Source organism: Drosophila busckii, unplaced genomic scaffold (genome assembly GCF_011750605.1).
Source record: "Drosophila busckii strain San Diego stock center, stock number 13000-0081.31 unplaced genomic scaffold, ASM1175060v1 chrUn_01, whole genome shotgun sequence".
NCBI lineage: Eukaryota > Metazoa > Arthropoda > Insecta > Diptera > Drosophilidae > Drosophila > Drosophila busckii.
In genome coordinates, this window is record NW_022872717.1 from 890,243 (window position 1) to 913,587 (window position 23,345).

The 23,345-nt window shown below is 35.4% G+C and overlaps 3 protein-coding genes across 6 annotated transcripts; all 3 read right to left on the reverse strand.

The window, feature by feature from the left end:
- Positions 1-899: 899 nt before the first annotated feature.
- Positions 900-1,852, reverse strand: LOC117134993 (phospholipid phosphatase 6). The gene is made up of 2 exons (XM_033294707.1): positions 1,776-1,852; positions 900-1,705 (listed from the first exon to the last, which is right to left on the reverse strand). The coding sequence occupies exons 1-2, from the start codon at positions 1,782-1,784 to the stop codon at positions 1,091-1,093; spliced, it is 624 nt and encodes a 207-aa protein (XP_033150598.1). The 5' UTR covers positions 1,785-1,852; the 3' UTR covers positions 900-1,090.
- A 1,033-nt stretch (positions 1,853-2,885) lies between these two features.
- On the reverse strand, positions 2,886-9,486 carry LOC108608339 (probable dolichyl pyrophosphate Man9GlcNAc2 alpha-1,3-glucosyltransferase). Of its 3 annotated transcripts, XM_033294705.1 has the most exons (3): positions 8,782-9,486; positions 3,255-3,452; positions 2,915-2,970 (listed from the first exon to the last, which is right to left on the reverse strand). In XM_033294705.1, exons 1-3 carry the CDS (start codon positions 9,444-9,446, stop codon positions 2,946-2,948), a joined length of 888 nt encoding a protein of 295 aa, XP_033150596.1. In that variant the 5' UTR covers positions 9,447-9,486; the 3' UTR covers positions 2,915-2,945. The 3 variants fall into 3 exon arrangements, with proteins under 3 accessions (XP_033150597.1, XP_033150596.1, XP_017855171.2); XM_033294706.1 differs by lacking the exon at positions 3,255-3,452 and having other exon boundaries at positions 2,886-2,970; XM_017999682.2 differs by lacking the exons at positions 2,915-2,970; positions 3,255-3,452 and adding an exon at positions 7,949-8,079.
- A 2,067-nt stretch (positions 9,487-11,553) lies between these two features.
- LOC108594255 (hemicentin-1) lies at positions 11,554-23,142 on the reverse strand. Of its 2 annotated transcripts, XM_033294696.1 has the most exons (7): positions 23,007-23,137; positions 22,699-22,925; positions 22,528-22,644; positions 17,562-17,655; positions 11,959-12,086; positions 11,720-11,888; positions 11,554-11,654 (listed from the first exon to the last, which is right to left on the reverse strand). In XM_033294696.1, exons 1-7 carry the CDS (start codon positions 23,044-23,046, stop codon positions 11,563-11,565), a joined length of 867 nt encoding a protein of 288 aa, XP_033150587.1. In that variant the 5' UTR covers positions 23,047-23,137; the 3' UTR covers positions 11,554-11,562. The 2 variants fall into 2 exon arrangements, 1 of the variants encoding a protein (XP_033150587.1); XR_004458945.1 differs by lacking the exon at positions 11,554-11,654 and having other exon boundaries at positions 11,797-11,888; positions 17,566-17,655; positions 23,007-23,142.
- Between the last annotated feature and the right edge of the window lie 203 nt (positions 23,143-23,345).

Consider the following 23,345-nt stretch of genomic DNA (forward strand, 5'->3'; position numbering starts at 1 on the left):
ATATATATGCCGACCAGTGTATATAAGAATAAAAAAGGTTGCTTTTTGTGCCTTCGAACTGATGACTGCAGTCAGATGCAGCTGTAATTTATGTTTTCAATCTCCAATCGTCCAATTCTTAAATTTGCAACCAAACAAACAATATTTTACGCACTTTAACATATTTATAAAAAATGGAGTACAATATATCTACATATGTACGTAACAGAGAGGGCCACCCCTCCTCAAACTGACCATATCTACGTAAAATGTCAAGTATTGTAGACATAAACCGTTATTGCATAATTGCTGGGGAGGAAATACAATTATCAAAGATAAAAGCGATTTGCTGAGAAATAGCCAAATAAATATAAACTAGCTCTTAATAAGCTATACAGACATGGATCAATCGTATAAAATGAATTCAATGTTTTTACTTCAACGTTCTGTATCTCTCTAAAGCTCATAATCTTACATTTCCCTTTAAAATGGTGAGCATACTTTTTTTTTCGATTTTCCAACTGGTTTTATCCAAATTTCTGTGAAGCGAAGAAGTCCGAGGAAATTAAAGAAAAAACAAGTGGACGAACAACTTTTATATACACTTTGACTAGAGCATCGCAGCAATGCATGCACTCAAAATAGCTAACGAGTCACAGCTCGTTGTCGCTATAGCGTCAGCAGCGACGTTTTTACGTCGTCACAAAAATCACACCGCGCTGTCTACTTTGAAAATAAGAATGTAAATAATTCTTAACTTATTTATCGGATTGCTCAGAAAAAATCGTATTTGTGATTGATTTCAGATCTTTAAATTGCTTAATTTTGTGGATGTACTCTTTTTTTCGGTTTGTGGGAAAGGAAATAAAAAAAATAAAAGCGATAGAAGCACATACATACCAAGTTTGATTGCTGTAGCTCTTATATTTGTTGAGAAACACGATCAGTGTAATATATTTAATTATGATGGCTTGGAGCATTACGATGTTAAAAACTATGCGGATACTCGTAACATATTAATTAATGCTTAAAAAGTCAGCTTTTTCCAAATCGTAAAGATCTATTTACGCATACAATCTGAACACGTATACTTTCCTTATATATGATTTATTTAATTTACTTCGCTGAAAGGCTTATCTTCCGATAAGAAGCCAACAATAGAAATGGCTGTTTCATCACTTATCCAAATAATTTGAAGAAATAATGCCTCACAAATACCGATTAGGGCGCCAGCAATTACATCTAAAATATAGTGACGTCTTAATATAATTCTAGAAATTACAACACTTAGAGCCCAGACAGTTATTGGCATCCAGCAAATTACAGGTATTGTAATCAATTTTGTAAAGAAAAAAAGAACGTAGAAAGCCCGAGATGCGTGGCCTGAGGGAAAGCTAAATTTATCTGGTCCAATTGTCAACATATCTTTAGAATCCACTGGTCGCCTCCTTCGTGCCAATGACTTTAATACAGCAATAATAAGAATATCCAACAACAATCCCACCAGCATATTTACTTGCACTTGATGCAAATGTTGAGAGCTCGTCAGCCAAATAAATATAATCCATGAAACTAGCCATGCAATGCCATTACAGGAAACTTCAAGAATTTTGCTATGAATCCTTAGAGATCGAAACGTAGAAAATTGGCTTAGAAAATGGACAAAGCGATTTGTCAATTTTATGTCTTGTTCGGCTATAAGTTGTAATATAGATGACTTTTTTAGCTTGTAAAACGAAAAAAATATTTGAACATTTTTATATCAAATTATTGTCGGATATATTACCACTGCTTACCTTTGTCATTTTGCCAGAAACTATTCTTTATAAAGAAAATTAATTACCGACCTAATAGTGATGACACAAATTCTATTCATATATCGAATAAAAACAAGTATCGATCATAATCGAATACTTCTGTACAGTCGTATGATGTTTTGTACTTCTTGAAGAGAGATTATAGATTGCATTGAAAATTACGAATAAATTGCGTTCGCACCAAAATGTATAGCTATTTGTTCTCATAGAGACATGGTTATTCTACGACATTGTAGGACACTGAATTTGTACCAATTTCAGTCTGGAAAACAAACCCACACAAATAGAAACAACCCCGCCTGTATATCGCCTGATTATAGGAACCATTCTTAAAGTAGAAACATAATTTTTACAATTGATGGAAACTTTGGTTTGGCGTTATTTACAGCGCATACATAATGTTGCATCCAGCATAAGCACATGTAACGTTTATTGACCCTGTGTTATGTAAATTTGACACTTAAGGTACGCTTTGTTTATGTGAAATACGCAAGAAAAAAATATTAAGTTCTGTTAACCTTCAAAAAAAAAAAGGTAGTTCAATATACATATATTAAACAAAAATTATTGAGCAACACTTCTCATAGAGCACAATAAGTAAATAAACATTTGCTCAATTTTTTTTTTTTTTGTTAAAGGGTTTCTGACGAAATTTTATTCTTTACTTAGTCATACCCATCAATAATTTTCAAAATTCTTAGTATGTTCGAGTTTGGTAGTCCAAGAAATTTAAAAAATATATGTATCTTTATTAATTAACAATATTAATATTATGTATAAAATGTTTGATATTTCCCCAGAACAGGAAAAATATAAAATGAGCGCAGCTTACGACAGATATAATTAACGGCCAAGTATCAGGATATTTCACAGGAGGTGCGATAAATAAATAGCCAATTAAAATCAAAATCATGACAGTTTCAGATATTTTAACTACTAACTTTAGCATTGCTAAATAACGCACGGAATTAGATGTAATATTAAAGTATGTGCATTTGAAAGTCAAATGAAATATTAATATGCTTGAAATAAACGGCATAAGCAAATTATCTTTTTTTAAAAGTGGCAGCATACTAAAAGTTGAAACTTCAAGGAACCAAATCATCTCATGTGGCCAAAAGTTAAAAAGGCACATTGAAGGCAATGCAATCAGCAAAATTGTCTTTTCGTGAACCTGAAAATATTAAATGTAGGCAATATTTTCTATGAAACAGGAACTAGTTTTATTACTACGTACTTGAAATGAAAATAAGAAAAAAGCGAGAGCTGTATTAAAAAGTGTTAGGATGAACATGCATTGACTCCGTCGGATGAAAATGCCTATATTAGTTGGTAACGCAACTAAAAGAGTGGAACCCATACATATCAATGCCATTTGTTGATTCAACACATGGTTTCTATAAATATTTAAAAGATCAAAATATATATAGCCCACATCATATTTAAATATGTACTTACTTTATTTTATAAATAACATTAATGACACACCAGACACTCGCTACTTTATCTTCAAACACTCCACGGCTTATCGGAAAAAGTCGTTTTAAAACGCCAAGAGCTGCATTACTTGACTTTAACCAAGGATACCATAGAAGGACGAATACTGTTATTACAATGATCGCGGTGGTCATCAGCTCAATTGCAAAAGACCGAAATCTGAAAAATTTAAATGTGCATCGACTGTAAATCAAGCTGTTTTAAAATACAGCTTTATCTTTGTCCTGACAACTGACGGGTGATAAATCCGAGTTATCGTTATTCATCTGAACCCATAAGAGCCAGAATGGTACAATTTTCAACAAAATATTACCAAAAAATATCTAAATATCTCACAGAATAAAATTGTTAAATGTCCAGAGATAAAAATCACAAAAAAAATCTATGAAAAATGTTTAATGTGTTTGGCATATTCAGATTTGGAAAATGGGACCGATAAACTCAATTTACGAACGACAAAACATAAAAATCTGAATAGTTCCAAAAGTTATCAGAAATTTTCAAAAATATCGAACAGCAAGAGAGACCGATAAGCCCAAAAATTAACAAGGAGGCCAACAATAATAGAGGTTTATAGTTTTCCATAGATTATTTATAAAATACATGTTAATATATGAGTTTAAAAGCATGCAGACGCAGTTTAAAGCTTTAGACGACTCTCAGTTGGTGGCGGCTGTAACACCTAAAAAAACTAACGATCTAACATTGGTAAGCTGTCCACAGTAACACCTGTTACTCCAGCTTACCCTAGCATCGTTATAAATGATAACGAGTTAGAAAGATTGTTAGGTCGCCGCCCACTGATAGTTTCCATACTCCACGGCCAGCCACTAAACCCTTATTAACTGTTCCTATAAGGAAACAAGTTTTTATTTCAAGGTTTCACCCGGATACTTTGGTTGAAGATGTAACTGCTTACATTGAAGCAAAAATTCCTAGCCCCTTAATAACTGTAGAAAAACTTAAATTTAAATATTCTAGAAAAATATCTTCATTTAAATTAAACGTGCCAGCAGAATTATTCGACTCTATTTGTCGTACTTCTTTCTGGCCACAAGACATGCTTATTAAAGAGTTTAAGTTCAAAAATAAAAGCAGACCAAGTGAATCGCTGGCAAAATTAATTTCTCCTACGGTTAAACCTGCTAATGATGCGAAAAACTAATTACTTCGTTTGTTTTAGTATATCAACAAGTTAGAGGTATTAAGTCTAAATTAGCTAAACTATATTAATATAGTATTTCTTTTGATTATAATGTTCTTGCCTTCACTGAAACCTGGTTAAAGCCTGAAATTTCTAGTTACATTTTCACAAATAAATAAACCACTTGTAGATGTGACCGTCTGTCACGTGGTGATGGTGGCGTATTAATTGCCGTTGAAGCCGATCTTTTATCGGAATTAATTTGTTGCTTAACTAATATTGAGTTTATTGCAGTTAGAGTGACTGTTTGTCAAATTTCCTTCTATATAACATGCTCTTAATATTCCACCTCTTATCAGGATGTTTCAATTTATAATGAACATCTTATCCAATATACAATTTAATATCCTCTATGCTCTTCTGAATAGGGATTATTTATGTGTACTTGGTAAGATTTTAATTTTACCAGATGTATCTTGGTCCATAGTGGATAATTTAGTTGTTCCTACTAGCTCTCATGTTTGTAAATAGCATACTTGATCTTTCACTTAATGAAATAAATAACGTTCATAATTGTTTTCTTGATTTAAATATTTGTATCAGATCCTTCAGCTAGCACTTTTAGCAGAATTGATCCGATTGTGATCCCCGAGATGCCTTTCACCCAACTTTGGAACTACTTATAGAACTGTCGGCTCTAGAGCAAACTGTACACAGTACAGTAGCATTTAAGCCTCTGTGTGTTAGAAAAGGCGACTTTAATAAATTAAATAACCTTATTATAAATCATGACTGGTTTCACTTTTTTGTCAGTAATAACTTAGAAATTGCTTTATTTATTTTTTATGACGCCTTTAATAACTTTTTTGATTAATGCGTTCCTCGAAGGCAGCCTAGTAGGTCTAAAAAGCCTCTATGGATTACCCGTGAGTTAGTTAGAGTTACTTTAAAAAAAATAACCGTACAGGGAACAGTGTTGATTTTCACAACGATTATTTATGTCGTTGTCGGCTTCAGTTTATGAACCTAAACAGTTCTATAATTTTGTAAATTCCAAACGAAAATCTTCTTTAATTTGAAAATACGACGTCAAATAATGATCAGGCATCAGCCGATATATTTGCAGACTTATTCTGTTAATAGCAACTCATCAATTACACCCTATCTGCTACACCTAAACTCTTTGAAAAATTATTACATCTCAGCTTATGCATTTCTGTAGTTCAATTATATAACCTTACCAGCACGGTTTTGATAAACAAAAGTCTACCACCACCAATTTACTTGAGTTTTCTTCAAGGGCTTTAACTTTTCAAAACAAAATGCAGACTCACGTTGTTATTACTTACTTCCGTTAATCATCGTCTTCTAATAAAAAAAATTAACTATGATTGGATTTCCAAAGAATTTTTTGAAGTGGGTATCTAATTACTTAATAGAATTTAAAAGGTAGTTTTCAAGCCAGTGTCTGTGACATCTGGATTTTCTCAGGGTAGTCACCTGGGACCGTTACTTTTTAACCTATTTATCAATGATCTGCTATCAGTCATTGTGAATTCAAACGTTCTAGTGTATGCTTATGACGTAAAGCTATGCCTATCGTTTATCTTGACCGCTTTGTCAATTGGTGTAAAAATACAACTTATTAAAACTTAACTGTTCTAAATGTATAATGTCCTTCCATAGACAGTCGCAACTACCTCATTGATCACTTACCTATCAATAGATTAGCAGAAGTAAATGACTTAGGTATTCTACCTTGATAGTAAGCTAAAGTTTGACAAGCCTGGTTCTCTAACTGTCAGTGAGGGCAATTCAAGGTTCTCGGCTTTATCAAAAGATGGGCTAAAGAATTTGATGACCCTTACACAACTAAATTACTTTATACATCTCTTGTTCGTCCGATTCTGGAATATGGCCTCTTTGTGCTTGGTCTCCACAATACTCGAACCACCAGAATAGTATTGAATCTGTCCAAAAAAAATTTTTTTATTTGCTTTGCGAGGCTTTAACTGGGTTCCAGTAGTTGATCTACTATCTTATACTAATCGTCTACTTTTAATTTAATCTCCCATTGTTAGCTAAGCACCGGCGCCATGTTTATGATTAAATTAGTTAAGGAGGAAATTACTTGTTGAGTCAACTTAATTTCTCAGCTCCTGCTAGGTACACTCGAAATTTTGTTCTTTATCACTTAATGTTTGTACCACTAATTATTCACTGCATGAACCCCTTCGAGTACTCTGTGCTGATTCCCAAAATTTACTCTGTTATTAACACAGTGGCCTCAGAGTGTATTACTAATTTTTTTATTTTAACTATTAATAATTAACACTATACCCAGAATTGTTGGGTTTTCCCCCCGATTTCAGATATTCTGAACCGTTTAACACTCCCAATCTATAGGTTTATTAAATCTATAATTTACATTTAATTTTAAATTTAATTTTAAATATTTTTTTTGTAATCACTTTCATAATTTATAATTTAAGTAAATAAAAAAATATTAAATATTATATATCATAATATACTATATATATTATATATATATGTATTATTGTTGATAGGAAGCATGACGTGTAAATGGCTTTTAACTATAATTATTTTTTTTTTGCTTATAACATTAAAAATATGTGAGACCAAAAAAAAATTGTATTTCAGAGTGGACCTAAACAGCTGACCGACTTCTTTTTAAAACGAAAAATGTGGTGGTTGACGTAGCTCTCGAAGCTACTAGTTTATGTATATATAATTTTATAAATATTCGAAATACATCTAATTTGGTGGAAGGTCCTGAAAAATTACGGATTTTTATACACAGACCCATTTTTGTAAAAAATTAAAAATGTATCATAAAGTTGTGCAAATGTATCTAACAGGGAAAAGGAGGCCTGACATACCCCGTAAAGAATATATATTATTGGTCAGTAAGATTAACCGAGTCGACATAGCCATGAGAGAACGCCATGGGTGGCACTTTTTAAGCACCATGGTAGCACTCACAAGTCATGGGTATGGGTACATACGCGGACACACAACACATGGGCTTGGACTCTCGACAGACAAGGGCAAAGGAAAATGTGCGCGCTTACAAAATGCGATCGGCTGGCATAAGCGAGAAATAATCGCGCTATGCTATGCAATATTTGTAGGCAGTGCCGACGAAAAAATTATCATATGGCAACAGTCTCAATTTCGGCTGTTCGTTTGGGTACTACCATGCAAGTAACAGTAATTTTTAGAGACGGTGTACTTATGCCGTTCTTTGATAGTCATGTCCGTTCGTCTGTATATATGAGCAACTGTTTTTCAGCAGCTAGATCAACATCCTATACCCAAACCCAAAAACTTTTGTTTTATTTCCTACCCCCTCTTGCGTTAATCAAAAAAAACGGATTACACCCACAATATTAAGCAATTAAAACATAATTAAAATTCTGAAATAAATCACAAATACGCTTTTCATGATTTCGACCGATGCGATCAGTTTAATAACTTAGGAATTATTTACTTTCCAATGTTGATATTGTCCAGAGAGCTCAGTCAACGATCCTTAGAACTATAACCGGAAAAATACTACAGCAAGCTTACAAGGTTGTAAAGTCGCTCCCGTCTCTGTCGTAACGACCAATCAGCGATAGTCTAGGAACGAGCAATACTTAATCAGTTTAATAGAACCGTTAGATAATGTCTTGTTATAAGATTTGTATACTTATTGTCAGTCTCAATTTGAGACAAGATTCAATAAAAACAGAAAAGTTAAAAAAAAATAATTTCAATATAGACAGCGGGTGCGCTTGCTACAAACGTCGCTGCTGAAGCTACAGCGAAAACGAGCTCTGACTCTTTACATAGGTGTTATGTGTTTGTGAGTGCATGCGTATGTTTGCTGCGTGGGTTAATTGGGTTCTTAATTTATACTAAAGTTTGAGGGAGTTCTTGTAAATTTCAAATCATTATGCTTAATTAATACTATTGTGATTATTATTATTATATTCAAAAAGGCCAGTCAGGTTTTTGTCATGACTTAAAAAAAAACTTCATAGAATTGTCTAGATAAATCAATGTTTTTCATGTTGTTTAAATGTAACCTATTCTACAACAAATAAAAAAGCACCTACATACTAGCTCTTACACTCTTTGAGTTCTCGTTGCTCATACATTCAGACGAACGGGCGGACGGACATGATTCAGTTTGTCTTGTTGATCAAGGATATATAAACGTTATAGGGTCACGCCTCTTTCTTCCTGTTATATACATTTTGACCACTTCATAATACTGTTTTCCATTTTTTATAAAAATTTCAGTATATAAAATCCTAAATGAATGAGAGCTTACTTTACCTTTCCTGCGAGATTGACGCACTTAGGAGATAACTAAAGAATGGCAATGCGTGGTACAATTCCATTTGTTTATAGTTTAGAGCCAAGGTAAACGCGAACGCAGCAACATAATTTTTATTATAGAGCACTGCAGCTATAGCTGCTGCAGCCAAGCCAAGTGATACATTGTTGTACTGAAAATGACCATTGTCAATTAGTATTTGGCCAGGATAAAGGGCAATTATAATAAACTGAGCCAGTTTTCGATTGCCCTTAAATGCGAAATCGATGCCAAGACACAATACAAACATTGCTGGTATATAAACTGAAGCATCAGCTGCTATTACTGTCAGTCGCATAAAGCTCTTATGTTGCTGCGTTGCTATCCCTCTACTCGTTTTTAATGCCACATAGCGTTGATCAATCATTTGCGCAACTTGTCCTAAAACATAGCTGTGGTATGCAGTCAATGGGGGATAGTCTAAGCCCCAATAGAGTAAGTCGTTATTAGTACTATTCGAGTACCACTCTTTAATATCCACATTAACCGTAACTTCTTGCCAATGGCGTTGGGCTTCGTAGTCACCAAACATCGGAGGTGTATTTTGTCCAGAGAACGAGTTCATTGATATAACAGACCTCAATGTCAATGCAATGCAGGCTGTAGCTATATATTCTGCATACATTTTATCAAAGCCTCCTTATAAATCCACTATTTTAACGTATCCCTAGTTACTACAATTATCGTAAATAGAGGTGGAACACTTTCGATATTCATAATCAATGTCATCGATAAGCCATCATCAGCTATTAGTAGTAGTGGTGCTAGTTTGGCTTATTCTTTGCGTTTTTTCAACTGCCTGTTGTCAATGTCAAGCAGCCTCTATGCAAAACTCTAGCCTTTTAGAAATTGTTGACAGTAAAATAGTAAATTTATTTCACATTTTATTTTACCCTTGAATATTTTTTTCACCTCATTGAAAATGATTCAACATTTTTAACCGAAGCGTAATAATATCGAGAATCGGCAAGCAATAACCCCCGATCAAGTGACTTTCGCCCTGACTTCACTTATTATACACTTTGACATTTTTTTTTTAAATCATGAGCATTATGAAGTTTTGCAAATGTATGTAACAGGCAGATCCCATAAAGTATATATATTCCTAATTAGCATAACAAACTGAGTCTGAGCCGATGGTATGTCTGCCTGTCTGGGATAGAGATCGGCAAGAGTGCACACACTCTTAAAAACACAATATGTACTATCATTGTGGCGCTGCCACACCCAAGCGAAATTGTGGCTGATACCACACAATAATTGCTTTTGTGTGGCTGAGGCACACTGAGCAATATTTCTAGTGTGTGGCTGATGACCAAACGACAATTATTGCTCGTGTGGCATCAGCTTCTCGAAAAGTATGTCAGCAATGCACACAAAAAAGGTCATACAATTTTTTTTTGTATGTTTTTGCTTTGCTACCATAGAACTTGAGTGTACCCACCCCACAAATTACCAAGTTACTTATATGGTATTACCCCCACATGCAGCCGATATTGTGGCTGTTGCCGTCCGACAATTTTTCATGGGCAGTCCGAAAATGTATGTGAGGAAACGCAAAAAAGAGGTCATACAATTTTTTGCTCGCTTTATGTGCGCTTCTGTTTCGCTACCTAATACCGCACCGCGCCGCTGTCAGTGCAGACAGAGCGAGACAGCCAGCAAGATTATTTCTCGCTTGTGCTTTAGACAGCCGATCGCATTTTGTGAGTGGGCACATTTTCCTTTCGCCTTGTCTCCTGAGTGGCTGAAGCACACTTGAAATTTTCTTTTGTTTCTCGTGTGTGCTTTGTGCGTTGTGTGTGCGGCGCACTATTTGTGTTGTGTGTGCGCGTAATGGTCACGCTTGCTTTTCTAGGGTGCTCCCATTGTGCTTGAAAATTAACACACATGCCGTTCTCTGAGCTGGATGTATGACCAACTGATTCTGAGAAACTATAAGAAATAGAGCAACCAAATTTTGTATGTTGTTGCTCCCATAACTAACATAATTCGCATTCATTTTATTTATTTTGATATCTTCCTGCCTCCTCCACAAATCGCAAAACACGATTTACACCTACAGCAGCGTCGCTGCTGACACTACAGCGAAACCGAACTGGATCACGTTAGCGCATACACAAACACTTGTGACATCATGTTCATAACACAGATCCCTGTTCGATACCCAATTCTTCGGTCAGATTTTTGTCAATGTTTAGCCATTTATATAGTCATAGCACAATACCATACATCACAATACCATACCTCTTTTCGACTCATGTCCTCTTCTATAATAGCTGCAATCGTGTTGGCAATATTGGTAATACCATTTATGCACTGCAAAACATTACGTGCAAACTTAATCTATATACATATGTATATAAAAATTGAGAAAAATGAACGGCTGAGCCGATTTGGTTCAGCTTGGTGTGCTGCCACACTGTACATTGTATAGAATTGTATAATAAGAGACTATTTTTCAATTGCCCTTAAGATAACGATTAAAAACACTTTCCTCGATGTTAAATTCAGAGTTCCGAATTTCCCGCTGAATTTTTAAAATTTACTCCTGTTCAACACTTCAGATATTTTTAATAAAATTTTGGGAAAAATTGCAGGTTTCAGCTATTGGTGGAGATTGGTGGTAACTCATTTACAATCATCCCTAGCCCGACAACTCTATCTATTAATATATAGATTTAATATTTACAAGTTTAACATCTATACATGTGAATGCATACAAATTCGTTTATTTATTATTAAATGTATATTAAAATAATTACAAATACAATTACATCTAAGCTTAAACCTGAAAATGTTGTAGCTCTTTGCACGGCTGCTGGGTGGTCTCCTAAATAAATATATATGTATATATTAGCCTTGCAGATAATGCTAAGTTTACATACAACTAATTACCATTTAAAATGTGAACATTCACGGACTTAGCATTGGCATTTGAGGGAATGCAAGAATATCGTCCAGAATCTGAAATTTTGGCACGCTGTATCAGCAGATATGATGTAGTTATATCACCTTTTTCAGTGATAACTGACACTCCCCCTCTCGGTGAGTCATAATTAATTTCCTTTTTAAATTTAAAAATACTTTAATAATAATGTTCATTAGTATAGTCATTTGTTATTTAACGGTTTCACCTGATTATTATGAGTCCAGTGTACCATCAAAGGTGGGTCTGGTAGGTGCTTTACGATGCAAGTTAAGTTCACAGTTGATCCCAAATCGATATATAGCTCCGGTCCACCCGGAATATTTGTAATTGGCTCTGTGAAATAGTAATAATTACGGTGGTAAAGGAGATATCGGCAATAAATAGTTGCTATTATACATAAAAAATAATTCAAATGTATTTGCTGTTTTCGTAAACCATAGGTGGAAAACATTTTAGAATTGATTTATCGCTACAAAATTTTAAAAATTTCTGCCCGCCAACAAATTAAGATGTATCATTTATATAGCACTAAGCAAGAAATACGCAAACAGCAACAGCAGAAAAAAGAGCAAGAGGTTCAAGTGCAAAATAATTTAACATATAAAAATTTGTATACCCTTCAATTTTTGAAGTTCACTCAAATGTACGTTTAAGGGATAATCAATTAGTTTTTAATAAATTTCTTTAAGCTATAGTTATTAGCCAATTATATGTCGTTTATTATATAATAAACAAAAATATTTGTTTATTGTAGAACATAACATATTTACTTCATATAGTCGGAAATGCCGTGCAATACCCTTTCTATATGCAGAGTGTTGCGCGCTTGTCGCGAATAGGCAATAGAAAAAGGATCTGAAAATAATCAATCGATCTAACCACAATCACTTGTCTCGCGCGCACTTGTCACATTGTCACGACGTCATAAGCAAATGAGCCGTCGCGGCGACACTTGCTATGGCCGCAAGCATCCCAGATCAAAAACAACAAAGAACAGCGGCAACAGTGTCTTTTGCATACGCACACAAGCGTGCGAGCGCTTGTACACATATACACACATACAGAGAAACGAGAGCACAGCGCGTAGAAACACAGCCGTGCTCAATCGTAACGCAGTCGATCTGCGACTGAAAACAGATTTCTTGTTGTGCTTGCTTTCGAACGAACGCTTCGAACTCGAAACAGCCGAACGCACTCTGGGGTTCTAGACATTCCGTTCGGCTGCTCTGGGGTTCCAGGCTCAGCCGTTTGGTTGATAGCTCTTTTTTTTGCTGTTTGACGCCTCTATATATTTCTTGCTTAGTGATGATAGCCTTATTAGGGTATGAGCTGTTTCAACTTCTGTGATTACCATTTCCGCAATTACTTGCATGTATAAATAAATACATATTTATTTATGTATATATTATTTATATATATATATGTATATACATATATTATTTATATCAATAGATGGGTAGTGCTCTTCATCAGGAAGAGTGTTGGGTTGGTCATGAGTTATGATTCATGACTCACGAGCTACTAAATCAAGTTGGTCAGTAACATGAGCGAGTGAGCATGGCTCACAAATATTGCTCAGAGAGCATTTGGCATTTAATATTTTGTGCCTTGTCAACAGGCATAAAAGAAGCGTTAAGATTTAAAATAAATTTGTACATCAGAAATTGACTATAAATGAGATGTTGGGATAATTTGACAGTGGTTTAAAATTATGTTTACTGATGGCTTCCACCAAACTTCACTTAAATTTCTGTGAGAATAGGTGATTCCGTATTTTTAGAGTTGCCGATAAACTTTATTGTTTGTCGCGGCAAAAATTAAATGCTTCAATATTCAAAATCTATTTTTACAGTATAAAAAATTTGCGAAAATTTCAGCTCTTTAACTCTCATGGGCTCGGTTATGTAGAGTTCACCCGCCACTATCAGTATCAGAAATCAGCAAGAGTGCATACACCCCTTAAAAACACAATGTGTACTACCATTGTGGCACTGCCAACACTCTAACCGAAATTGTGGCTGAGACCACACGAACAATTTTCTTGTCTTCTTTTTAGTAGGCGCTTCTGCATTTTGAGGAGTTCCAATGCGGGCTGCGGTAACAAAATCGGACTCTAGTTTGTAGATAAGGTTGTCGACATCATCTTTAACGTTGAGTAAAGGATTTAGCTTACATTACACACCTTATTGTGAGCTTATATATTTCCTATAGCAGATCCATTTGGTTTTGTGTGAGCTCATCCTAATTGGTTGATCATCGGTTACTGGATGGTTGAGTAAATTAATTAGGACGGGTGAGTGGTCAGATGAGAGATCTGAGAGTTTTGAGGTATATTTTTGGTAATTGCGATGTCTATTAAGTCAGGCAGTTTATTTGAGTCTGTTGGCCAGTATGTTAGTCTGCCAGGGGAAACGTGGTCGAGTTAGTTGGTGGCTCTTGTAATTGCATTATAGAGCTGCTTTCCGTTTGGAGTCACGAGGCGAGATCTCCAGTGTGTGTGCTTTGCATTGTAGTCTTCTTCTATAAAAATGGTCTCCTAGTGAGTCGAAGAAGTGCATGAGTGCAATATAAAAATAAGTTGCATGCCACTATTCAGTTTTATTCTTATTGTTGTGGCTTGTAAATAATTTTCTGTGAGCTCTTTGTAGAGGTGATGCTAAATACGGTTTCTGATCGGGATACCAGTCCCACCGTGTGCTTGCCGTCGGGATGGTGTGTTGCGTAGAATGTGTAGCATCTTAAATTGAAGTTATATTTGTTCGTCAGATGTGTTTTTGACAGATTGACACATTTTTGACAATGTGTTTGTCGAGCAAGGAATTGAGATAACTCAAGTTTATGCTGCGAGAACGCCATTAGCATTCCACGTGGATATACGTAGAGAAGCCATTGATTATTTAGACTGATGTGATAAGAACTTTTGTATCAAGAGGTTCTGATTACGCATTAGATCTTGCTTAGTTGTCCCCATGAAAGACATGAACTCCATAATGCTTTGTTGTAGGCTAGAAAACAGTACCTCAAGGTTGTTTTGTTTGTGCTCCATAGGCTGGTAATGTTTTGCCATTTTTATCTAAGAGTGAGGTGCTTTTGGGTGCAATATATTTGCGGCAGTGGGCCCCAATCCTGATTTTAAATCGCTTGCAAATGTCACATTTTTCCTTGTTTGAGGATCCGGAGTCAAGGGATGATCTGGTTGCTGGCGAAAAGACGTCTAGGTGTAATTTAGATGGTGTAAGCCGTACATTTGAGGAGCGCGGCGTGGTTACTCGCTGGAGGATTCGACTTTTCAACTCCTTATATGTTGGGCAACCTCTGTAGTTAGCTGTGTGATTACCACCGCAGTTCCTGCACCTTTTGGTACTAGAGTCGTCTTTGCTTGCTACGCAGTGTGCGGAGTCGTGAAGCTGTCCACAAACTACGCACACCGGGCGGAGTGTGCAGTATGACCGTGTTCCAAATTCCATATCCTTGACAATTCATACATTGTACAGGACCGTTGCGTTTATGTGGTTCTTCTACGATGCAGTAGAAACTGAAGTTTGTATTTAGGGTGTGCTTCATTTTGTTAAGAGTATTGTTGTCTGACTCCAGTTCTTATCGGGCTTCTTATCCTTGTTTAAGATGTTGAAGACTGTTTTAGGCGGTAAAGCCTTTATCAACTCGTTGAGCCTGAGTTAAGTATTCTTGCAGGTGTTACATCTGATTCTTATGCCCTTTAAGACCACTTGTAAGTCCCTTGCTGCTTTTTAAATTGATACGTGTAAAAATTCAATTTTAGTGTCCGTTTAGATGCTTGGAATAATATTCTATAAGCTGTCTTCCGACTTCGTTTGAACTTTTGTTTCACGAATATTACACTCGTACAAGGGAAATTTTGTGGAAGTTGTCTTGTCCAATGAGTTCTATAATTTTGCTCTCAAGGACATTGGAACTTTTCTCCCGTATATATATCGGAGGTGGCTTTGGATTCTTTTTAACGCCTTCTTCGGGCTGCAGATCATCTGAGTTGCCTTCTAGAATTTGAAATCTATTGGTGGTGTTAAGTTTTTAGCTTGAAGCTGCTTTCATATTGCTGCCGGTCATTTTCGCTCTTGGCATTAGGGGGCTTACTTCCGTTTAATTTGAATGTACCGATCCATTCCAGTCTGCACGAGCGGGGCATCGCTTGCGTTGTTAGTCGTGGAGTTGGTTTTGGATTGCTTTTTTTGATTCTTGAATTCATAGGGGCTTTCTGCCGCCGATGCAACATAACCGAAGGCGAGTGTGCCACGAATGGGTTTGAGCGGGCGGCCGATACCGTTGCGGTCGTTAGACTTTTGTGCTAGTCACCGTAGGTGAGAGCATGTTTTTGATATATTTTATGAATGTGTAATTTTTAATTAATTTAAAATTTTATTTAATTTAAACATTTAGTGCGATTTTATCGCACTGATCGTCTTTTCGCGTTATACACTAGGTTTTGCGTCTCTTACTGCACTATAGCCTTGTAAGATTTATTTATTTAAAACCAAGGCTGCATGCGACGACGGTTAACACAACTACTTTAGCATTGTGTTGCGACATTATTTCTCCCCAATCGATGAAGTGATTTACAAATACGCTATAGACCAAAACAGACTTGCATACGTTGATAAATATGAAACATATGAATATGATAAAGTGTTTTAGTCGTAATGGTTGTTCAGGTTGTCCATAGGATAATAGGATAACGGCAGGAACATAGGATAACTATTTTATAATTTGAAAAGTGGTGCCTTGGAGGTTTGCCATTACTGCATCTGGAATGTTGAGCAACTCAAGTAAGGTGTGATCAGTCTTTATTTGAATTGTTGACTCTGCCCTAAAACACCGTGTGATTCGAGTAAATTTGTAATTATTAAATGAATACACTTCACTAAAAATACTTCGTGGATTTGCACAGATACTTATTGTTATACTAATAAAAGTCAAATTTATATTCCTAACGAGATTATTGTTTATGCTTTTATAGCTTTTAAAAAACAATTATACACTTACTTATACTTGGTAACAATACCAAAACATACAAAAGTTACACAATAATTGAAATAATTAATTATATACATTAACGCATGTGAAGCATTCTTAACAAAGAAATATCATAGTCGATAACTTATCCCGGTAGTATATTTATCAAAATAATCTGCTATTTTAAATGTTAAGTATTCATACATACATAACTAAGTATTCATACATAGTCCATATTAAACAAGTAGACAAATTAAAGTTGGACGCAACCAACTTTGACATACACCCCCACGGGGGGAGGAAATAAAAAAAAAGCGACTGCTCCTGGATATAGGCAATTGCTGAGAAACACGCACTCATACAGTCGGACAAATGGACATGGCTATATCAGTTTGTCTTGCTGGTTTATAATATATTTATGTACTTTGTGGGGTCTGCCACGACTCCTTCTCCGTGGTACATACATTTGCACAACTACACAACTTTTTACAATAATGTCCAAGTGGAATCTTTTTTTAATTTTCTTTACAAATAATTGGTTTATATGACTGATTATTACTAAACAAAATTAAACATTTAATTCAATTCGAACGTACGCCTCTCAACATTACCCTTTTGAAAAAAATATTTTTTATTTATATATGAAAATCATTTAAGTGGGTTGAAAACAAAAAGGTTTAATGTTACAGCTGGTTAAGTTTTAAACAATATACTACATCATATCATACTACCATACATTTAATTAAATGTTGTCATTAGGTAATGCATACATATGTACTTATATAAAATAACGAATAAATATAAAATAGTAGAACATACCTACAACGGAAAAGATCATTGTGTATCCAACTGGAGGACTTGTTGACACCTGGCACTCGTATACTCCGGAATCTCTTATTTGTGGGAATTTTATCTACAAAAAATTGTAAATGAATAAATGATGAATAGTATTATAGATTATAGTATTTGAATATTTATTCCTTAAAAATATATAAAATAAATAAATCTATGGTAAAATTATTTTCAGTGTGGTAAAAGCAACACAATATTTTTTAATATTAATGGCAATAAACAACTTCTACCATTCATAAATAATATATGGGGACTTTTATTTTTATTTTATTAGTTTTTGCTTAAACTTTCAGATAATTTTAAGTCGGAGAGAATTGTATTGAAACGATTGGAGGCAGCGTTGCTTACGCTACAGCGAAAACGTGCTGTGGCTCGTAAGCTTTTTTGTATTTATATTCTTAGGTGCGTGCGTGTGAATGCTGCGATGCTCTACTCAAAATATATAAAAACTTTAATTCGTTTTTTTTATGTTCCACAATTTGTGGAGGTGCTGTGAGACGATCGCCTATCTATCTACCTATTCTATCTTTTTGGCATTCACATTGTTCGCATTGCAGTCAAACTGGTAAAAACTAATAAAATTTACAGTTATTTATTATACTTATTTGGAAAAAATCTAAGCAATAGTGACGAGGGCGTCAGCGAAATGAGGTAAATAAATTATAATATTATTATGTATACTATATATAATATTATTATATATTGAACAGTCAGCAACTGATGTGTTTTGGCTTGGTATATTAATCAGTAAATAAATGTTATTTACCAGCATATCAAATTTATACTTGTATCCATAGATTTATCTTATGCAAATGTGTATGTTTGTATGAATGTCTAAATAAACCACACGATTACTGAAGCTTTATTTATGAAATATATTTTGGATTAAAAATATATAACAAGAAGCTTCAAATTAACTTAATAAATATAAATAAAACAGCTAAATGTTCTTTATCTAAATGGGGCTGTAAACATTCGTAGAAATAGATCAGCTGAATATATTGTAAAGGTGAAATACAATATGGTGGAGTCAATATGAAATGATTTATTTATGAAATTAAAATATAACTTTAATATTGTTTCTTTTCCGCTATATGCGTTTAATTTTGATTGTTTTTTTTATTTTTTTTTTTTATTTTAACTTTGCTGTTTTTATTGAATCTTCTCTCTTTAATTGAGACAAGATTCTATCGCTGGTTGGTAGGTCGTTACGACGCAGACGGGAGCGGCTGCACAGCCTTGTTAGCCCGCGCGCGAGTGGATAGGATGCGAAGAAAAGCTTGCCTGTAGTATTTCTTTGTCAAATAATTGCTATTTCACTCTGGCCTGGTTGAATATTTTAGTCTTTTGTTTGCGGTGGACAATTTTGTCTGTTTAGTTTAAACGTAACTTATTTGCTTTTTTGTTCGTTTACTTTTATTCGCCAGTCAGAGAGCCATTTCTCTACCTATCACATCATGAAGAGCATATGCCCAAACTCGCAATCCAGGCTCAACAGACACTGAACAGTGTATCGTCAGCAAAGGTGCATGTTGTTAGTTTCGTCTATAATTGCTGGATTCTGTTGTGTAAGGAATATATGTTGGCATAGACTGCTTGTGGACCCGCTCTGATCACATGTTCTACTAGACCATGCAGAATTGATATACTGCAATTCCTGTCATATAGATTTCAATTGTGTGTAGTAATAGAAGGTTGTTCTGATCTTAATGCGTTAATCTACTAGCCAGACTCTATCGAATGCCTTGGGATACTCTAAGAATATGGAAGTGCAACTACATATATCGGTTTTCGAATGGCGCTTCTTATTTCCAGATGTTATGCGATGGACTCTCAGCAAACATACATCAACAACAAGTGTTTTCACGAAACCCCATATGATAGTGATGGGATTTTGTTATAGTTCTTAGATGTGGATTTTATCTAGAGTCAGCAACATTTCTCAAGAGTTTAATAGGCCTGATATGTATGGCTTATCTGGGTCTGTTGGCGATGAATTTTGTGTTATCTTGCCTGGCTCTTGGTACTCATTGTTATTATGTGACTTCTTCCATCTCTCTGGGAATACCACGTGTATGGCATTGAGAGTTGCGCGAGGGTGAAACAACTGCACAGTCATCGGGAGTCAATAATCATTCTCGGGTTATTTGGTGAAGCCTGGTGATTTTTTGGGTTCAACCTGATTTTGATGATGATCGTGCAATATTCGTTTGGGCGAAATTCCATTGGCTCTTGAATGAGCTGAAGAGTCAAACTTGTTATGTTGTATTGTGATGATTATGTGGCAGGATTCTGGCTTGAAAACACATATTTCAAGGTTCTGCAACTGTTTGGCTCTGTCTCGTCCCACTGCGGGCCCAGCCGCCTAGTGGGTTTCTTATAGGCATCACAGTATTTGTTGGTGGGCATAGACCAGCTTGGATGAGCTTTCCACAGTGGGTTTTTCGTAGAAGAGGATGATAGTTGCTGGATGTAGAGATGTTGACTATTTGCTTTTTGTTGTTTTAACGCTTTGGTCAAGTCTTGCGGTCCTTTAAGCCCTTTGACGTGCATAGGCGACCTGTGAGACTGCCTTCTCGTCGTTTTCTAGAACGAAGTTGACTCGATTTGCCTGATTTGTCCTTCTTTTGAGTGTAGGCGCTATGTGCCTTTATGATGTGTGGCGCATCGTTGATTCAGATGATCCGATGTGTTTACCTGCAATAGCATGACTTCAAAGTTTGTCGACGCAGGAATTGAGAATAACTCAAGTTTATGCGCGAACGCCATTACATTCCACGTGATATAGTCTGAGAATGCCATATGGAGATATATATTCGGAGGACGATGTGATGACTAAACATTTGTATCAAGCGATTCTGATAATACGCATTAGATCTTACAGCATAGTTGTCGCATGAAGCGACATGAACTCATAATGCTTTGTTGTAGGCTAGAGAACAGTGCCTCAAGGTCCAATCTCCAATCCTGATTTTAAAGCACCTGCAAATGTCATTTTTTTCCTTGTTGAGGATCCGGAGTCAAGCGACGATCTGGTTGCCGACGAGAACGAAGACGTCTAGGTGTCCTTATATGTTGGGGCAACCTCTGTAGTTAGCTGCTGTGATTACCCACCGGGCAGTTGCGCACTTTTGAGTACTTAGAGTCGTCTTTGCTTGCTAGGCAGTGTGCGGATTCGTGAAGCTGTCCACAAACCACGCACACCGGGCGGAGTGTATAGTGCAGTACGACCGTGTGTGGCCATACTCTTGACAATTCATACATTGTACATGGCCGTTGCGTTTATGTGGTTCTTCTACAGTGATTCTGCGATGCTGAAGACTGTTTTGGCGTTAAAGCCTTTACAGTAGCAGCCCCTGAGTTTACTATACGAATAGTATAATATCAATTCTATGCCTGTAATATCGTAACGCAAATCAGTCATAATCAGATACACGTGTAAAAATTCATTTTAGTGTCGTATAGATGCTTGGATAATATTCAAAAGCTTTCTTCTGACTTCGTTTGAACTTTTATTTCACGAATATTACCCCACACACCGATCATAAAGGGACTATAATCAGCATACACAAGTTCCGTCTTGTCCAATAGCTCTATAATTTTGCTCACTAAGGGCATGGAACTTTTCTCTCGTAATTTATCGACGACTGTGGCTTTGAGCTTCTTTTTAACGCTATCTTCGGCATGCAGTATCATTGATTGTCTTCTAGTAATTTGAAATCTATGGTGGATGTAAGTTTTTGCTTGAACTGCTTTTCATATTGCTGCGGGTCTTTTCGTATAGATTAGGGGTATTAGATATTTTTGATTAAGCGCACTACACACTTCATCTGCACGAGCGGGGCATCGCTTGCGTTGTGGTCAAGGAGTTGTTTGGGTTGCTTTTGTTTGATTGTTGATCTTATACTGGGCTTTCTGCCGCCGAATGACACATACGGAGCGAGTGTTGCCAACGATGGTTGAAAGGGCGGGCGATACCGTTGCGGTCGTTATTGTAGCTTGCTGTTGGCGATACTGACTGTTAGTGCTAGTACACCGTAGGTGAGAAGCATTCTCTCGCCTATTGCATGCCAGCTTTTGCTTGTTCGATGTTTGCTCAATGAACTCGGTGCTCTGAGACGGAAGAGCAAGAACGAGCTCGATCACTTGTTAAGTGCAATTTTAGGTCTGGGGTAATTGACCGTTCCAAAGGTACTGCATCAGCAGTATTTTGAGTTGACTCGGCCACGAAAGAGAAATACGCGTTGTTTCGCTGAAGAGAAAGCCGGCGTTCTTTGTTTACGAGTGTCGTTATGATTCATCGTTTTAGTTTTTGATATACTTTTTTTATTTATAATTATTAATTTGTTGTTGTGCGTTTTTTTTTCGCGTTTTAGACTAGTTATAGACTCTCACTGCACTATAAACTTGTGGGATTTATATTTTTTTCCGGAGTTCTATAAACACACGTCTATATATACACGTCTGCATGTGACGACGGTCTACTAGATACATAATCGAATCCTGAGTACATATGATTTTTCATTTATTATAAGCAAAGGAGAAAAATAATTGGACATTTTATCAACAGCCAACAACCATGTCCATCTTTACCAAAGCCAAATTGTGTATATATGTACATATATAATTGTATAATTGTTTTAAAAGTAAAAGCTGAATTTTAATTTTAACACCAAAGGAAATATTTGTTTGTCTTGGCCACTTTGAGAAACATTTTCAAAAGATGTTGATATATTTATTTTGTCCGTTTGTGCTTGATCTTCAAATAACAGCATTGAATATTTGCATTCCCACAGCATTTAAAATGTTGCCGTTTGCCTATACATTCTGCACTTAAGTGCGAACTTTTATCTAGAGATTACCAGTTATTTTATAAAAAATAATTGCACTTCTCACATTTTCCTATTTGTTTGATTTTGTGATTGTAAATTACCTGTAGCGACCAGTCACCAGTTTGTTTGTTGTAAATTGAAGTAAATCTTTGATCTGATGTGTAAGTACTTTCTGACACTGTTAGCAAATGTAAATCTCTATGTCGTATCCAAGATACCTAGAATTTAGATCTCATATTTCAATATTACCTTGACTAATAAATCGTGTTTACCGTTTTATTTCCTAGATTTTTAATTCGGCAATTTAGATGGCCAGTTTTACCGACTAGGGAAGTTACATTTTTCGTTGCAGAAGTGTCAAAATATGGTCCTCTATCTAGCGGCTTACTGAATTTTGCTATTTGTCCATCATTGAAATTGAAGTCCTTTGCATCAGAATTGGAAATATTCATTTTTGACTCAAAATATGTTCGTTGACATAACGTTGCTCCAGAAAGTACTGTGAAGATGAATTTGTTAAGTTATTCATATTCGTCACACAATTAAAATATTTTATATTAGGAAAATTTGACTGACTTACAAATATAAATCAATATGCGACAAATTTGTGACCTATTCATTATTCGAGGATTGGCAATAAGTTTCCTCAGACATTAAACAATTTAATATTTTTCTTTACAACTAGGATGCAGCTTTCTACTATTGAATTTACACAAATTATTGATCATGCGCAGAAGATGTAAAATCCATTTAATCATGCTCGCCATCACAATTCTACTAGAACATACCCTGCAAATTTGTTTACGTTTAATAATAAATGTTTAATAGTTATATATGTAATACATACATTACATTATACATAAAAAGTTAATTGATGTATTTTCGAATTGATTTATGTAAAACATCCGCGGCTCGATCC